The sequence below is a fragment of the Chlamydotis macqueenii genome, chromosome 7 (genome assembly GCF_036417535.1).
Source record: "Chlamydotis macqueenii isolate bChlMac1 chromosome 7, bChlMac1.mat, whole genome shotgun sequence".
Lineage (NCBI taxonomy): Eukaryota > Metazoa > Chordata > Aves > Otidiformes > Otididae > Chlamydotis > Chlamydotis macqueenii.
Window position 1 is genome coordinate 4,941,761 of NC_141562.1, and position 14,941 is coordinate 4,956,701.

The following is a 14,941-nucleotide window of genomic DNA, read 5'->3' on the forward strand; positions in this document are numbered from 1 at the left end:
AGTTAGTTAGGCCTACAGATCAATAACCTTGGGGGTGGTGGGGGAGAAGAGAATAGATTTACATTTTTTGTAGTCAATCTTTTTTTTTTTTTTTTTCTCCCTTTTTTTGAAATAAAAATTCAGAAATTTCCCTTCTGTGCTGTTAACTAAAAGCCAAAAGTCATAAGCTAATGTACGTTACCTATGTGGACATGTTTTTCCAGCAACCCACAAACTGCATACAGACGAGTGTGGAGCAAATGCCCAGGGCCAAATGCTACAATCCTAGGAGCCAACCTCACGCAGGCAGGGACAGAGGAATGCTCCCATTGTCTGAGCTTAGTGTTGCAGCCTTCCCCAGGCACCAGCTTGTTAGGGAGATGAAGCTTCAGCCCTGTGCAGTGAGGACAGAAAAACAAGGGGATGCTCCCACACAGCTGAGGGGAAGCCAGAGTTCAGCCCCACGGGTTTGTGTGGGGGGAGAGAGTTGTGGCCACTCTCTAAAGACCCCTGGTCACTCTCCCTCCCCATCTCAATTTTGGCAGGGATGGCAAGGCAAGCAGGCTGCTTTCAGCCCTGGAGCACCCAGGGCCTGATTACATCTGCATCCCATGTCAGGCTGGATTTGCGGTCTCTGAGTTAGGCAGTACAAACTATGGCAGTGTTGCTTCTTGCTTTTCCACGTGTTTTATTCTTTATCTGCTTTTCCCCTACATGAGTGCAGGGGAAAAATTATTCTCCTCCTCTTTATTTCAAATATGCTAAATATGACTTAAATACTTTATATGTCTGCTGCCTAGGAAAATATCAATGATACAAATACTGAACTTTCATAAGTATGCTCTTAAGAATTATTATTCTACACCTACAGATATTAATTGTGTTAAAGTCGATCACGTGTATTTTTAGTACACCCTAAAAATCCATGAGTTAAAGGCATTGCCATGCAGTGTTGAATCTGCCTAATGATTTTTAACAGGGCATTGTCATGAAAATAGCAACAGTTGCATATAATGGTATCTTTTAGTCGACCTTTATTCAGAATCTGATGGTGTGCTGTATATTGATGTAGCTATACCACGGGATGTGCTATTTTACTGATCTAGTGGTTATCATAATATGGAAATTATTTTAACACAGAAAAAGTTATTGATAGCAACATCTTAGTTTCAGGCAGAAAACAAAACAACATTTTCCCTTATCTTCATCTAAGGGGGTTACTCTACCTGTCCTTGAGCTGGATGTGAAGCACCAAGGTGATTTTTTTTGTTCGTGTACTATTAAGTGCTCAAGAGGAAAAAATAGATCTGGTTTAGTATGTGGCTCTTCCTATATTATTTGTGCTTGAAACGAAACAGCAAGATTAATACAGAGGTCAAACTCTGAAACTCCACCCCTAGATTTGCCTGTGTATTTTCTTGTTCTTATTTATATGGGCAGATTAGTATGTCTGTTTATAGAATTGCCTCTAAGGTAATTTCTGAGTCTGTGCAGAAGAATGTGTTTCCATTTGAAAATGCTAAGACTGCATATCTTAACTAATAACAGTTAGTTGCCTCAGTGTTAGCTTTAACTAAGAACATTATTTTCAGCTATTTTAGTTGATGGCATTGCCAACCAGGCAAAACTAGTTTCTAAGTGATTAATTTAGTTAATACTATTTTAGCTTTACATAGCACTTTTCATCCAGTGATGTCAAAACAATTATAGATATTAAGTAAACCTCACAACTCTCCTGTGAGGTAGCTATACTAAAGTATTATTATCCTCAATTTACAGCTGGGGAAACTGAGGTCTTGTGACTTGCCTAAAATCAGGAAGCTAATGGAAGAGCCATGGTCAGAAGCCAGGAGTCCTGATGTTTATCCATTGCTCTAACCAGTAGGCTGGGTCACTTGGGCTACCCATAAGTAATGAAGTTTGCAAGGTATGTGCATGACACTGCCACTAGAATAAGCAGAAACAAATTTGCCCTGCTTATAGCAAAGCAGGGAAATGACAAAAATTTCACCCTAGAGCAAATTTGTAAAAAGCTTCACATTTCCTATACTGATGCTCACTGTAAGTTTTCAATTTGCTTTACAAGAGCTTGACTGCACATACTAGTAACATCCTGCTATAACTTGGTATAAAAACCTCTCTGTCTTAGCATTATGGTATTAATCCTCAAAATAAATTTAATTCACATCAAGTTATTTAGGATTTAAAGTATTTCCACTAAGGATCATTCACACAAATCAATCTCTCTAAAGGAAATTTCATAAAAATAGAAATTGTTGGTTAAAAAAACAAACAAACAAACATTATCCCTTTTTTAGTGAATAATGCAAGTGAATTGCTTATTGTGTCCTTTTGCCAATGTACTCTTATGTAGACATACAAACAGGATACTGTCTCGAGGTACTTTCAGTTCATGATATTTCCCAGTCCCTGATGAGATATTTCTTTGTGGCAGGATGCCCCTGCACAAAGTTTTACCTGAAATAGGACAACAAAATGTAACTCCAACATTTCTCCTCAGGTACGTTGGTGTTTCAGGAAGACATAAAGAGGGAAGGTTATTTAGAGTGTTCTCCATGCCTCAAAACACCCCTATGGCTAACAAGTTTTATATTATAACAAATTTGTACAGTAGAAAACAGGACATTAAAATATTTCCAGAAAGTGGCTTTAAAACTATTATAAATAGTAAGTTTGGCTAATCTTTCCTTAAGTGTTTTGGGGACAGTTTAAACTATTCTTATCCCCCTTATTCACAGTAAATTTAGTGTGCTTGTGGCCTAATGAAGAGCCCATACACGTACAGGGACCATTTCAGTGGGATTATATGACAAGAGAAGGATCTGGTAGTCCAACAAGCAAGCCAATTTTGTGTCCTCTGAAAACCTCTTGGAATCCTTCCTGATGCTCAGGGTCCCATTATGGCATTCCCTTTCTACCTAACCCACACCCTCAAACAATTATTCACTTTTTTTTTTGCCACGTCCTGCAAAAATGATTTTGCCTAAGCCCTGCCCAAGCGATGGTAACAAATAGAAAAAGTCCAAGAAAGCAGCAGCACAAAACTCTCAGGCTTTCTAAAACTGGGAAAACAATGATTTTCCTTCTTTTATGCTGTGGCTTGTTTCATCTTCCTTTGTCTTGTCATATAACAGGAATAATGTTCATGTTGTTGGTGAGGGCTTGCAATTAGTGGCCTCACAGTTATTTAACCTCTGCAAAAGCCATATGTATAACATATATTCCTTGTGAATATTATTCCTTGCCTATTGAATAATACTTCATTTCACCTGGCCATGATATAGGGTCTGTGTAAACAATCAGCAGAACCTGCAACCACGGTTCTGTTGTGAACACTATCTGTAACGCTTCATATACGTGCGTGTACATATATATAGAAATTTACATATATATGTATGTATACAAATCAGTCCTGTAAATACCTGTTGCATGTGTGCGCATGCACAGGAGAAATGTTACATTCTATTAATGGTAAGGCATATTATTAGATAGGCAATATCGGCAATTATTTTAGCTTTTATCTTGATTTGTTGTGTTGCTGTTGATCGCGTGCTGCCAGAGGATCTTTAAGGATGATGGGGATGGGAAGAGGCCACTTTGAAGGTTTATTGCACACGGCGGCAGTAGTAGCCCAAAACTTTGCACTTCTCACACAGGTGTTGGGGATGCTCTTTGCTCTGATCTGAAACATCCAGGCCATCCGGCTTTTCCAGGGGTCTCTGCAGTGAAAGGAAGGAAATCAGATTAGACCCAAGGTTTTGTCACTGAAACTCTTTACTACGCATGTGAAGCCTACTTTTATGCGTAAGTGAGCTTTCTGTTATAAAGGTACTGTATTTCTCCCTGAAAGGACAAAAATTTTTTTCAGCTCTGCATTGGTTCAGAGTGGCCTCACAACTTAACATCATTCTTCTTCATAAAGGTGGTGGTAACTTTGTTGTAGATAAATTACTACAAGACTGAAGCAGTAACGCAGAAGAGTTTATTCTCTTGGCACCGGTAACTGAGATGTCCCATAGGCATTAACACCTCAAGCATGGGAATCCCGTTACCCAGAAATGCCAGTGGGGGTTACCAATGTTAGGATCAGCTGCTACGACAAGAAAATCATCTTAACCACATACAGATACTGCATAGCTAAATGAGGTTTTCCCAATACTCAGTCCTATATTTCTGAGGCTGAAATCTTCGAATTAGAGCATCTGCACAGCTATTAATGAAAAAAAACCAACCAAACCAACCCAACAACAAAAAAAAACCCAAACAAAAAAACCCCACCAAAATCCCCAAAAAACCCAAGCAAAAAACTCAAAGCTAACAACACAACCCTTTGCACTGAACCTGAGTAATAAACTGACCATGTATTTTTAATAATAGTTTTGAAATCACAGGGCTGGAGGTATATTCAGCTAAACAAGGGAATGAAACAGCTTTGGTTTTAGTAGATCTTTGTTCTTTAATTTTTTATGATGTGGAAAGGGTTTCACAATCATTCTGAAAATAAAATATCCATATTAGATATTGCAGTAAGGTTAAGTGTTTGGTAAGTCTAATAGGTAGAGAGGTGATTATGATGTCCTACCTCACATCTTGAAGTGCACCATTTCTTTGAAAAAAAAAAAAAAAAAAAAAAAGTACCTGAAAGACTATTTCATTGCACAATGCCTTCCCACAAAGACAGTGGTTTTTCTGTGGGACTGCGGTAGAGACACCACGTGGTGTGAAAAGCCATACACTTCTAACTGTTCTCAGAAGAATACTAGACTCTTGCTAATATCTTCAAAATATTATTTTCTGGAGCAGGAGGTGGATTAATAAATTACAAAATTACAGCCATTTATCTCTTCACACCTTTCCTAAATCCTAAAGACTTTCCTTTAGCTGTAAAATCTTAATCTAAGTTTTCATTTACAAGTTCTTCATTCCAAAGTCACCCACCTGAGACCCTGTGGATAGGAAGAACAGAGATATTCAATGAGGCTTTTTTTTTCTAGGTAACACTGCAAGAACAGCTCAAAATCCAAAGATTAGAAGGGTTTCTCAGCTCTTTGAATAGCTAAAATGAGATAAAATAATGTATTCTATTATCCTGAACAAGAGATGTCTGCAAATTCTTACTTGCTCGTATTGGATTATAAGTGCAACACTATTATTGTATTGCACAGCTAGTAAATATATAGGAGTAATTCAGTGGTGATGGCTGATGGTTCAGTGTTCTTAGCCGTGATATTGCCTGAAGTGTCATCCATCCTGAGTCACGTACTATATGTTTTTGTGTTTAATTTCATTTACAATTTAATTGAAAATTGGATTTCCTGTATGAAGGAGGTGATAAGAATAGTATCATCTCCCCCATCTCATCTAAATCCTCTAGCCTCCTGCAACCCCACTGAGCTTTGAATGACTTGTTGGAAGTCAGCGTGTCAGGATTCGAGATCAGAATCAGCAATCCAGTTTCTAGGCTTGCAACCCAACCGTTGGTGCAGGCCATGCTTCCGCCACAACACAGACAAGTTGAATAAGTTTATTTGGTCAGAAAAACCACCCTTCTGCCTTTTATACCACTTATTCTAACAATGTCTGCCCACAAATTTTCTTCAAGAATTTGCATTGCATAAATGTAGTCAAAGATGATGCTCAGGTTCAGGAGTCCCAGGAGTTAATTTATGCTCCTCAACAGAGAATTTGAGAGTTTAGAAATGCTACACTTAAAATAGGCTATTCAACTCAACTCTGATTGCTTCTACATGCTAGCTATGCTCTGATTACAGAGAAAAAATACAGCAGTTATCATGTTTATTGATATAAGCCAGATTTTTTTTTTTAATACGCAAGGCCTTGGGAATCATTTTTCCTGGAAATAGTGCAAAGGACATTGGGAATGCCTTGAAGCGCCAAGAGTTTTTGGATGGTTTTCAGAAACAATAGCTCTCTGTGGTTTGCTTTCCCCCTGCGTTGATTGAGCTCAGCTTTTTGGCCTGCAAAGCATTTCGATTTCAGAAATGTTATTGTTATCAGTGTGTTATGACACAGAGGCTGGGGAGAGAGGGGTTACAAACGCAGGAAAGCAGGTTGCCAAGGGCCAGCTGGAAGAATGGGAGCTGAGCAGAGCCCGAGCTGCATTTCTGGTGAGGTGTTGGAGGGCTGAGGCTTTGAAACTGGTAGTGTGCTTTGTGTGGTTTGTGTCTCAAAAACACTTCAAACCAACTTTTGCATAAAATAAAGTCCCAGCTTATCTCCATTTGCTGTTTTCTCTTCACGGGTTTCTTGTAAGGCAAAAAAAACCACCTTCAGACATCCTAAGAAATAACTGTTCTTGTCCTGCTGCTGTTTGTCTGTTACTAATGTGGAGGACTTCTAAGTAATAACCTTACATGCCTGCAACCTTTCTTTACACCATGCTAAGAGGGTAGGATGTTGGACAGCCCAAGAGCAGTGTGTCCGTCAAGGCTGGACTTCCTTGGGAGAGGATGACCTTGACAATTCTCACCAGCTTTGGTGTGGTGGAAGCAGAGGGGAAGGAGAAGATGCCAGTGCAAGAGGGGTGCAGCAGGGTCAGGCTGCTGCACGTTGTGTGTTGGTTTTGGGGACTGCCTGAATAATGCAGAAGATTGGAATAGCTGAGGAGCCTTTGACCTCCTTGAGAGGCCGGTAGCGTGAAAACTCTGCCATGCATTTGGAGAGGGTGTGGAGAAGGGGACAGGCTATTTGGCTGAAAAAATAATTCCTTTCCTTAGAAAGAGGTGAAATGGAGCTTGTAAAACAACAGGAAACCCTGCCATGTTTCTCTGGGAAAGGTATGCTTTTTTCCATTATATGGAGAGTTTAAATATAATACTTCAACTTTCATTGTCTTTTTAAAATGCAAGCATCCAAGATTTGTCAGTCCATATTTCAGTAAAAACTACAGGGATGGGTACTCTTACATTCTTTATTTTTGTATGTCTTTCTTTAATTTTCTCCTGGTAGTTGCTGAGTGGAAATAATCTTGTGCAGCTCCACCAGGAAAGCATTTGGTGGCAGCAACTAAAGCTGTTGCCTCAGGGGGATGAAGCTGAAATAAATTCAAATTTATACAGCAATTCCTGTCCCGCAAATTAACTTTTGATAGTGAACTATTGCTGTCCCAGTCTACATGTACTGAATAAACTCTGCATTCCCCACAAGTCAGTTAAAAACCCCAAACTCTCAAAACAAAAAGCTCACCCTTATGAAGTGTTAGGTGTCAGATAAAATAGTACTAGGACATCCTTGAGGAAAATTCTTTCCACTATGAGGCAGAATGGAATAATGTGGCTGCTTATGTTTGTATTTAGAAGATTGAGGGATTTTTTTTTTTGCTGTAGAATGGAACAATTTGATTGCACCATAGATGAAGGATTGCATCAAAATTCAAATGTAAGAAAACACTTATAAAAATGTAAGAAAACAAGTATAAATAACTTCCTGAACTCATTACTTCAAGTTTTAATGGGGCAAATGAGCTGACTAAACTACAGATTAGATATGTTGAATAGAAATGGACTCCACAACTGTAGCTGACAGGATAATTGTTAGATTAACAGTCTTAAGAGCCATAGCTGGCTATGCTTCTCTCAAGACACACGTGTTATCATGAATTTGTAAATTTTTAGTCTAATTAAAAAATATGCACTGAGGGAAAAGGATGAAATGCAGTGTGCGTTCTTTAGAGGCAGACCCTCTGCTTTTCTGTCTGCCTGGAGGGAACAGGGATGTTAACAAAGCCATCAGTTGTTGCTGTGGATCCAAGAGACAGTGATAAGAAGGCTGCAGATCAGACACATGATGCTCGGAGAGAGCAAGCAGCCTCTGTCAGCAGCATGTCTCTGGGACAGGCCAGCTAGGAATGAATGATAACCACAGGACCTAAATGGTGAAAATATCTTTTTTGAGTTCAGAGATTTTAGTCTGCAGAGGTCTGTATTCCTATTGCTGAAGCACACAAGCATGGGCATGCTGGGGAGAGCTTACTGAATTTAAGGAGTCAAAAGATCATACTTGTAGGCCTGAAAATGTTGATTAGGCTTGAGTGATCAGGCCCATTCTTTCCCATACTGAGAGAAGAGAGGTGGCTGTGTTTGCTCCTGGGTATCGGAATTGTGGTGGGACCACTGCATTGTCCATGGAAGTAACAGCTTGGATATCGTGAAGAATGTATTTACATACCAAATTATTTCCAGTCCAGCAGTAAATTCCTGACAGCTGGAAGAAAATAGTGTCCAAGAGGACAAGTCGGTCACCAGATGGCTGGTTCTACACCAGTGCAACAGCTGTCATCACAAACAGCACTGGAGTTAGCCACAAAGTCAGAGAAGAAGTCTTGATAAGAGGCCAGCCAGGAAGCAACCACAGGCGCAGATGTTGCCATTATAGCAGGCAGGGGAAGAAAATGAGAATTCAAAGCTTGGCATCTGGGCTGTTACAGTGCCAAGAATGCCTGTGAATGGCTATAAGGACTGGCCCTGTTGCTGGAGCAGGGTAAGAAGGAGCATAAACAACTACAAAATCCAAGTTCCTTGCAAGAATGAGAGGCAGGTTTAAGTCTCATTTGAGACATCTGTTTATGTTTAGAGTAGGTGAAGTAACTACCCAGGAAATGGCTTTTGGAATAGCTACAGAGCAGCTTTGTCAGGGTACTTCTTTGGTCTCCAGTTGAGCTCAACTGGCCTCCAATTTTTGCCCCATGTCCTGTGAGGGCACTCCAACGAGGAGGTTTACTGCTTGAAGCATGTGGTGCAAATGCAAAAGGAGGAGCATGGTGGCACAACTGAGTAACGAAAACAAAAATGCACGCAGGCCTTCCTCGGGACATGGAGCAGTTGTGCAGCTCAGGTGCAAGAGCCACCTGATTGCCCATTCTGTGGATGAATTGGGGAAATGAAAGGCAGCAGCCTTGCTATCAGGCTCTTGAGTTACTTACTGTAATACATGCTCCACCATCTCTCTTATGTGCAGAGATTTAGAGCTGTATTTATAGAACACTCTGAAGTATATACACAGCTGTAAAATTGCTGAGAAGACTTTTCCTGCCCCAGAGAGATTAAAAGCTCATTCTCACAGATAGGGCATGTGGAGTAAGAGCGCAGGGCTGAATTGAGACATTCCTTGTGGGGAATTGGCACGGGAACATTTCCTGAAGTGAAACGAGCCTCCAGGAACAAAAAGCAGGTGGCAGGGAAGTGTGGCTGCTCTTCTCTCCAGGGACCCACTAAGGAAAGGTATGCATAGGAAATCAGGATTTGAGCATCGCTGCACAAGCCATTCACAGACCCAGCACATGTGCTTGAGTGGCTGCACCAGAGCTACCCAGAGTGATTATTATCTGCAGTACTCTGATGTTACTGCCTGAGCCAGTGACATGGGAGTACTCAGGCATGAACAATCCCTTGTGAGACAATGTGGACAAGACCCACAGGACTGAGAAGTCCATAGATTGAGGAAAGTAACTGGGGAAGACAAAAGAGAGATGGAGATGAGGACCAGAGAAAAGGGCAAGCCTGGGAATTGAGAATAAGCTCCTAATTCACTGCAGTGAATGTCAAGCAACCCTGCATATAAGGATTTCACTTTTTCTCTCCTAAATTGGGCAAAAGCATCCTAATCTCCAGTGTTCAGGACGTACAAAGCTTGATGGCCCACGTGGTTATGTTTCAGCTACTGAATAGACTCTAGAAAGGTTGATCTGTTTGGTGAGAAACTGAGGGAATGCAGAGGTACTTACTTGGCAATACAAGAGGATGCAAAAGTATCCTCAGAGGTGGTCTTGTCCTGTATCCACACATTCCTTTAAGTGTCCTCTACTGCCCAGGATCAGATATGGAATAGGGGAGTTGCATGTGATCTGGTATGAGTTTTCATTCTGTATACACTATTGTGAATGGAGACTTTTATAATATGCCATTGCCAGGGAAATGTGGCACCTGATACGGTCTGAGCTGTTTGTAGTTAAGTAATTTTTGTAGTTTTGGAGGCTCTTGTAACTTGACATAAGGCTAGTTAATGTTGAGGAACCAACAGTGATTTGCATCTGCTGACAAAACGACCATTAATTTTTAAAATAATGTTTGAGAACTTTTTTTTAATCTGTTAGGCTGCAATAATATGCTTCCCAGACGGTAGGGCAAGGAGTAAGAAAAGGAGGTAATTAATTTCCAACACACGGTAGAGAAGAAATATTGACAAAATTGTTCTGAAGTAGTAACACTTTACTTCACTAGAGGTAAATAGTGTCTGAGCTTGAATGGAGGTAGAACTTTTGTCTGGCCAGTTTTTCTGAGTTTTGTTAAATTACAAAAAAATAATCCACTTATGGACTGCTTGTACTATGATCATCGCATCTATGATTGCATCATATAGTGCGATGACGTCACAGTGAAAGAATAAACACTACAAAGCAATATGGATTTCTTTTTTCTTTTTTTCTTTTTTTTTTTTTGAGTTAAAATGGCACAAGAGAAACATGGCTTCTAGGGAGAGGCAGCATCTTTTCTTACATGAATTGTTTAAGCTGGAAAAACTGTCTAATGGAAGATTCAGATGAGAGTGAAAATACTCTGATTCCATATAATGAAGGCAATTAGGAGCACATAATTAGCTGAGGACATTCACTATGCACTGAGATGGGGAAAAAGTGATTGCTAAAAACTTCTAGAAGTGCATAGGAACTCAAATATGAATGAGGACTCTCCTGTGGTAGGTGCCAATAAAGTAATCAAAATCTAAATAATAAATAGGACATACATACAGAAAATGTTAAGGTGGTGTAGCAGTGATAATTAAAAAAACTACTAAAACAATCTTATGTACACAAGAAGTTGGGGGTTTTTTTGTGCTTTAACTCTCAAACTAGAAATATTGGACTTTTATTAAGTATCTTTCACTGTGTTTTCACAAAATATAGTCATTAGTGTAAGAGTACTGGTGACTGGGTAAAGCATATTTTCCAAAATGGTACAGAATAACACCATACAAATAAATGTTGGTACATGTTTAGAGAGAATCTAGTGTGGAGCTGGATGGTTGGACAAAAAACATGGATGGATTAGCAAACACTAGATTCTGTCAAGAAGCAGCGCTGACCTCATGCAGCCTAAGTTAGCTCTCCTTTGCTGCTGGCTCTGTGCATGAAGTGATGCTGTTTTCTTTGCTGTCTGGCACTGCTGCTATGTTTAATCAGAAGCAGCACAGGGCACCTCTGAAAGAATGGAGAAGAATTGAAAGAATGATGATAGTACACTGAGAAACAGAAGTGTAGGCAGAGATAACAGGATGTAAAATCTTTCAACTCGAAGCTGTGAGTCCAAATTTTGGTAAAGAGCACTAGTGACTGGCTGCAAGCTGTTTATATCTGGAAGCCTAGCTGAAATGCACTCTTACCTTGAAGATCTCAAATAGCTGCAATACCTACTGGTGGAATACGCACACATGGATAGGTAAGAAGAGCGAAGGTCTTAGAGTTACGGTGTCTTTAGGAAATGACATGGAAAGAGTGATGGGGGTCAGCTGTGGAAACCTGCACTGCATGTGCTGTGGTGGTTATTCCCTGGAAAACACCATAGCAGTAGCATAAATGATGGAAGGAATTTAGAACAACAAGGTAAATATTTACAAACTTGTGTTGTAAATCAGTGGTCTTGTAATTTCTCTCACCCTCAAGACTTCCATGCATGTGATAAATGACTTAATTGTTCAGTCTGGATTTTGGTGCAATTGTCTACACAAGCTATCTAAACAGAAGCAAGGAACCAGAGACCTTGGAAATTTTGAGACTGTCTCATGTAAGTTAGTGAAAGAACTACTTAGCTTGCCTTCCATATATATGCTTTCACAAAAAAAAAAAAAATCTTTAACTTTTCTCACTTGCAATATAGTTTCCAGTCACAGTTTTGTCAGGGAAATTAGACTGCAGTTTCTGAAGATGACCACTTGTTTTCAGGTTTGGAATCAGAGTGGCATTAGCCCAGAGAAAGGGGAATGGATCACATAATCTCAACTGGCCAACAGAAACAGATATTCACTGGCTCAGCCAGAGAATTGTATAAATTAATTGTAAAGTAGAAAAACTCCCATGATAGAAAGAAAGGATGATCATCTTGTAGTGAGGTATATGAAGTTTAAACCAAGGCTTCTGCCATAAGTGTGGCAGGCTTCAAATACTACATTTTAACTGTAATTCACATTGCTTCAAGGTACTAGCAATTCTAAATCTATATTTTGGCTGTGTTTTGGAATGCAATATTGCTACAGAGACTGAGACAAATTGTGCCCTTAGAATTAGATTAATATGTGTACAAGAGGAGGAAATACAGTTGATTTGATATTCCTGGGTGGGATAAAGCTTAATAAACTTACTTGTATCTCCTTTTCCTGCTTGTTGCAATGAATTTCAGTATTCCTCTGTTTTTTCATCATAATTAAATCACAATACCCTCCTTTAGAACTTTTTTTCCTCCCCTCCAAAATTTCATGAAATAGTATGAAGTGTTCATTATGAACCCATGGAAAGAGCTTTTTACAGGAATTTTGCAAGCATTTAGGTAACTAATGAGACACCTAAGGCTCCTGATAGAATTTCCTTTGCACCTATTGCAAGTACATCCAAATGATCTGTCTATGGTTTGAGCAGTCTCTCTGAGTGAGCAGCAGGTAACTTGATCCATGCAGAGCTCTATTTATTACTAAGATTCAGCTAGGATGAGTTATACCTGAGGCAAATCACGCCTCCCAAACTCATTTAGGATAATTTTCCCCTTTTCCATCCACAACAATATCCTGCAATATTGTGAAATACCCCTCAATTTTTTCCATGATGGACAAATTTATTTTTCATGGGGTTGTCAAAAGCGATCTGCATGAAAAGTCAGCTTTGACAGCCAGTCTGTAGCCTGGTTTGTCAGGGGAAAAAAGGAGTATGAACTCATGCAGTTGGTCTGTCTGTCTCCCACTAAAGACCACTGGACTAGCTGGCTGCTTGTGAGCAGTTCTGGTGGGATACAAGCAGGAACTGACAGTCAGTTTTCCCATGATGAGCTGGAAATGGGTGAAATTACCTCAAGGGAACTAGAAGGCCCATTGCTACTGCTGAATTTGTTTTACTCCATCCCAGATTATAAACCCCTACAGTCTGTTTTTATAATAAAGGCAGGTAAAGATTTTGGTTTGGAGGCATTTTTACTGACAGACAGGACATGAGTTCTGCAACTCTGATGACACCAGTCCAGATTTCAAGGATTAAGTACAGCAGCTCATCGAGGGAACAATTTTTTGTGGCATGCTGTAGTCCATGTCAAGTCCTGTTTAAGTCTTACCCATGCTTTACACAGTCAAGAGCATTCCTAGTTCCAAGCCTATATGCCAGCAGGCCTGCACTTCTCTTACCTGTTTGTGAGGATAAACATTAATGTGGCACTTGATACATTCTTGGCCCATGTTAGCCCAGGAGTTTCCACTCATCCATTTTCTCTTGCATTTGGGGCACTTATATTCACCGAAGCAGCGTTTCTTGCCCTGGTATGGAGTCAGGCCTTCTCCTTTTGGACGAGCCTACAAAACAAAGGGAAGTAGCAATGAATGACCAAAAAGGAGGAGTAGTAGAAAAGTAAAGTTTTTTTTTTTTTTGGTGAAGAAACTTTGGGCAAAAGATACCGGAGGCAGACACGAAGGTCATATCCCCTTAATGAAGAGTTCGTATGTTGAAGCTAGAGTTTAACAGTTCTGAGAGGTACTTGTGTAAGAAGTATTCAAAAGTTCAAGACTACTTGTAACACTTGTGACACTAAATACAGTATTTAGAAATATGCCCGTGTTCTTTTTGCAATGAATAGTTTTAATATCCATTTCATTATGATAAGATCGTGTCTATTGAGCACATACTGTTAGTATTATATATAGCATCTGGAGAAGTAGCTCACTAGTCAAGAACTGTATTTGTTAACTAGATCCTTGTCTGTTCCCTGCGAGAACCTATCATTAAGAAAACTTCTTATAATTCAGCTTCACGCAGCCTCTAAATTGTACTTAACAGAAGTATAGTAAGGTACATAATATGCTAAAGTGTTAAGGTGAAGATCAGAGTCTTGCATGCAGCTGTCCTGAAGACAGCTGTAAAGGATGAAGCCATTTTCCCAGAGTGTCTAGCAGATGTTGAAATACTGCCCGTGTATTCACTCTATTTTGTTTATTGTTGCCTAGAGGGAGATACTTTGCTTGTATAGTGGCAGAATGGCATGATCACCTATGAAAGGACTCTTTGTCATTTGTTTATATGTCACGCCTCTGCAGCTTTTTTTTTTTAAGGTTCCAGATGAAGTTTACAAAAGTTAGATGACCCATCATGCTGGGAAAGTGTTTGTTTTTGTTTTGGGAGCTTGTATGATTTCTCACTGTGTAGGTCCAAATTGCCTTCTATGTGAAAACATGGGTTGAAAAAGCAGGTGGTTGGCAGAAGACCTGAGCTTGGCAGGAGCTCTGAGACTCAGGCTCCCATGGCTGATGGAGATGGTGCATGCTGTTACCTCCAGGGTTGCACGTGGGAGCAAGCAGGAAAGGAACACAGAGTGCGCTCCACCCTGCATGCTGGCAGGCGGAAGAGGAGCAGGAGGACCCCAAACTTACTCTGGCCTTTCTTCCCCGCCCCCGCCCCCCCTCTGTGTCAGTAAGTATCATTCTCTATTTTTCATGCTTATTCCTCAGCATAGTAATATTTGTCTTGAAAGATCAGATGCAGTAGCAACCTCTGCTACAAATAGGCAAACATTTGTAGTAATTTCCTTCATGACTCTTAATCTGACAAGTCACTGTAAATATTCTGGTTCAGAGCAAAGATGAAGCTGACACTAGGACTCACATATTTACAGAAGTATTGCACAGAAGAAAAAAAAAAGTTCATTGGTATAATGAGAAATATTTGGACTTGCATGAC

The 14,941-nt window shown here is 39.9% G+C and overlaps 1 protein-coding gene across 1 annotated transcript in view; it reads right to left on the bottom strand.

The window, feature by feature from the left end:
• Positions 1 to 2,374: 2,374 nt before the first annotated feature.
• Positions 2,375 to 14,941, bottom strand: part of ZCCHC24 (zinc finger CCHC-type containing 24) — a 110,538-nt gene continuing 97,971 nt past the window's right edge. Inside the window, exons 3-4 of the mRNA XM_086752054.1 lie at positions 13,399 to 13,563; positions 2,375 to 3,719 (exon numbers count right to left, since the gene is read on the bottom strand). Coding sequence (XP_086608180.1) covers positions 3,606 to 3,719; positions 13,399 to 13,563 — 279 coding nt within the window. The 3' untranslated portion in view covers positions 2,375 to 3,605. The remainder of the gene's footprint in view (positions 3,720 to 13,398; positions 13,564 to 14,941) is intronic.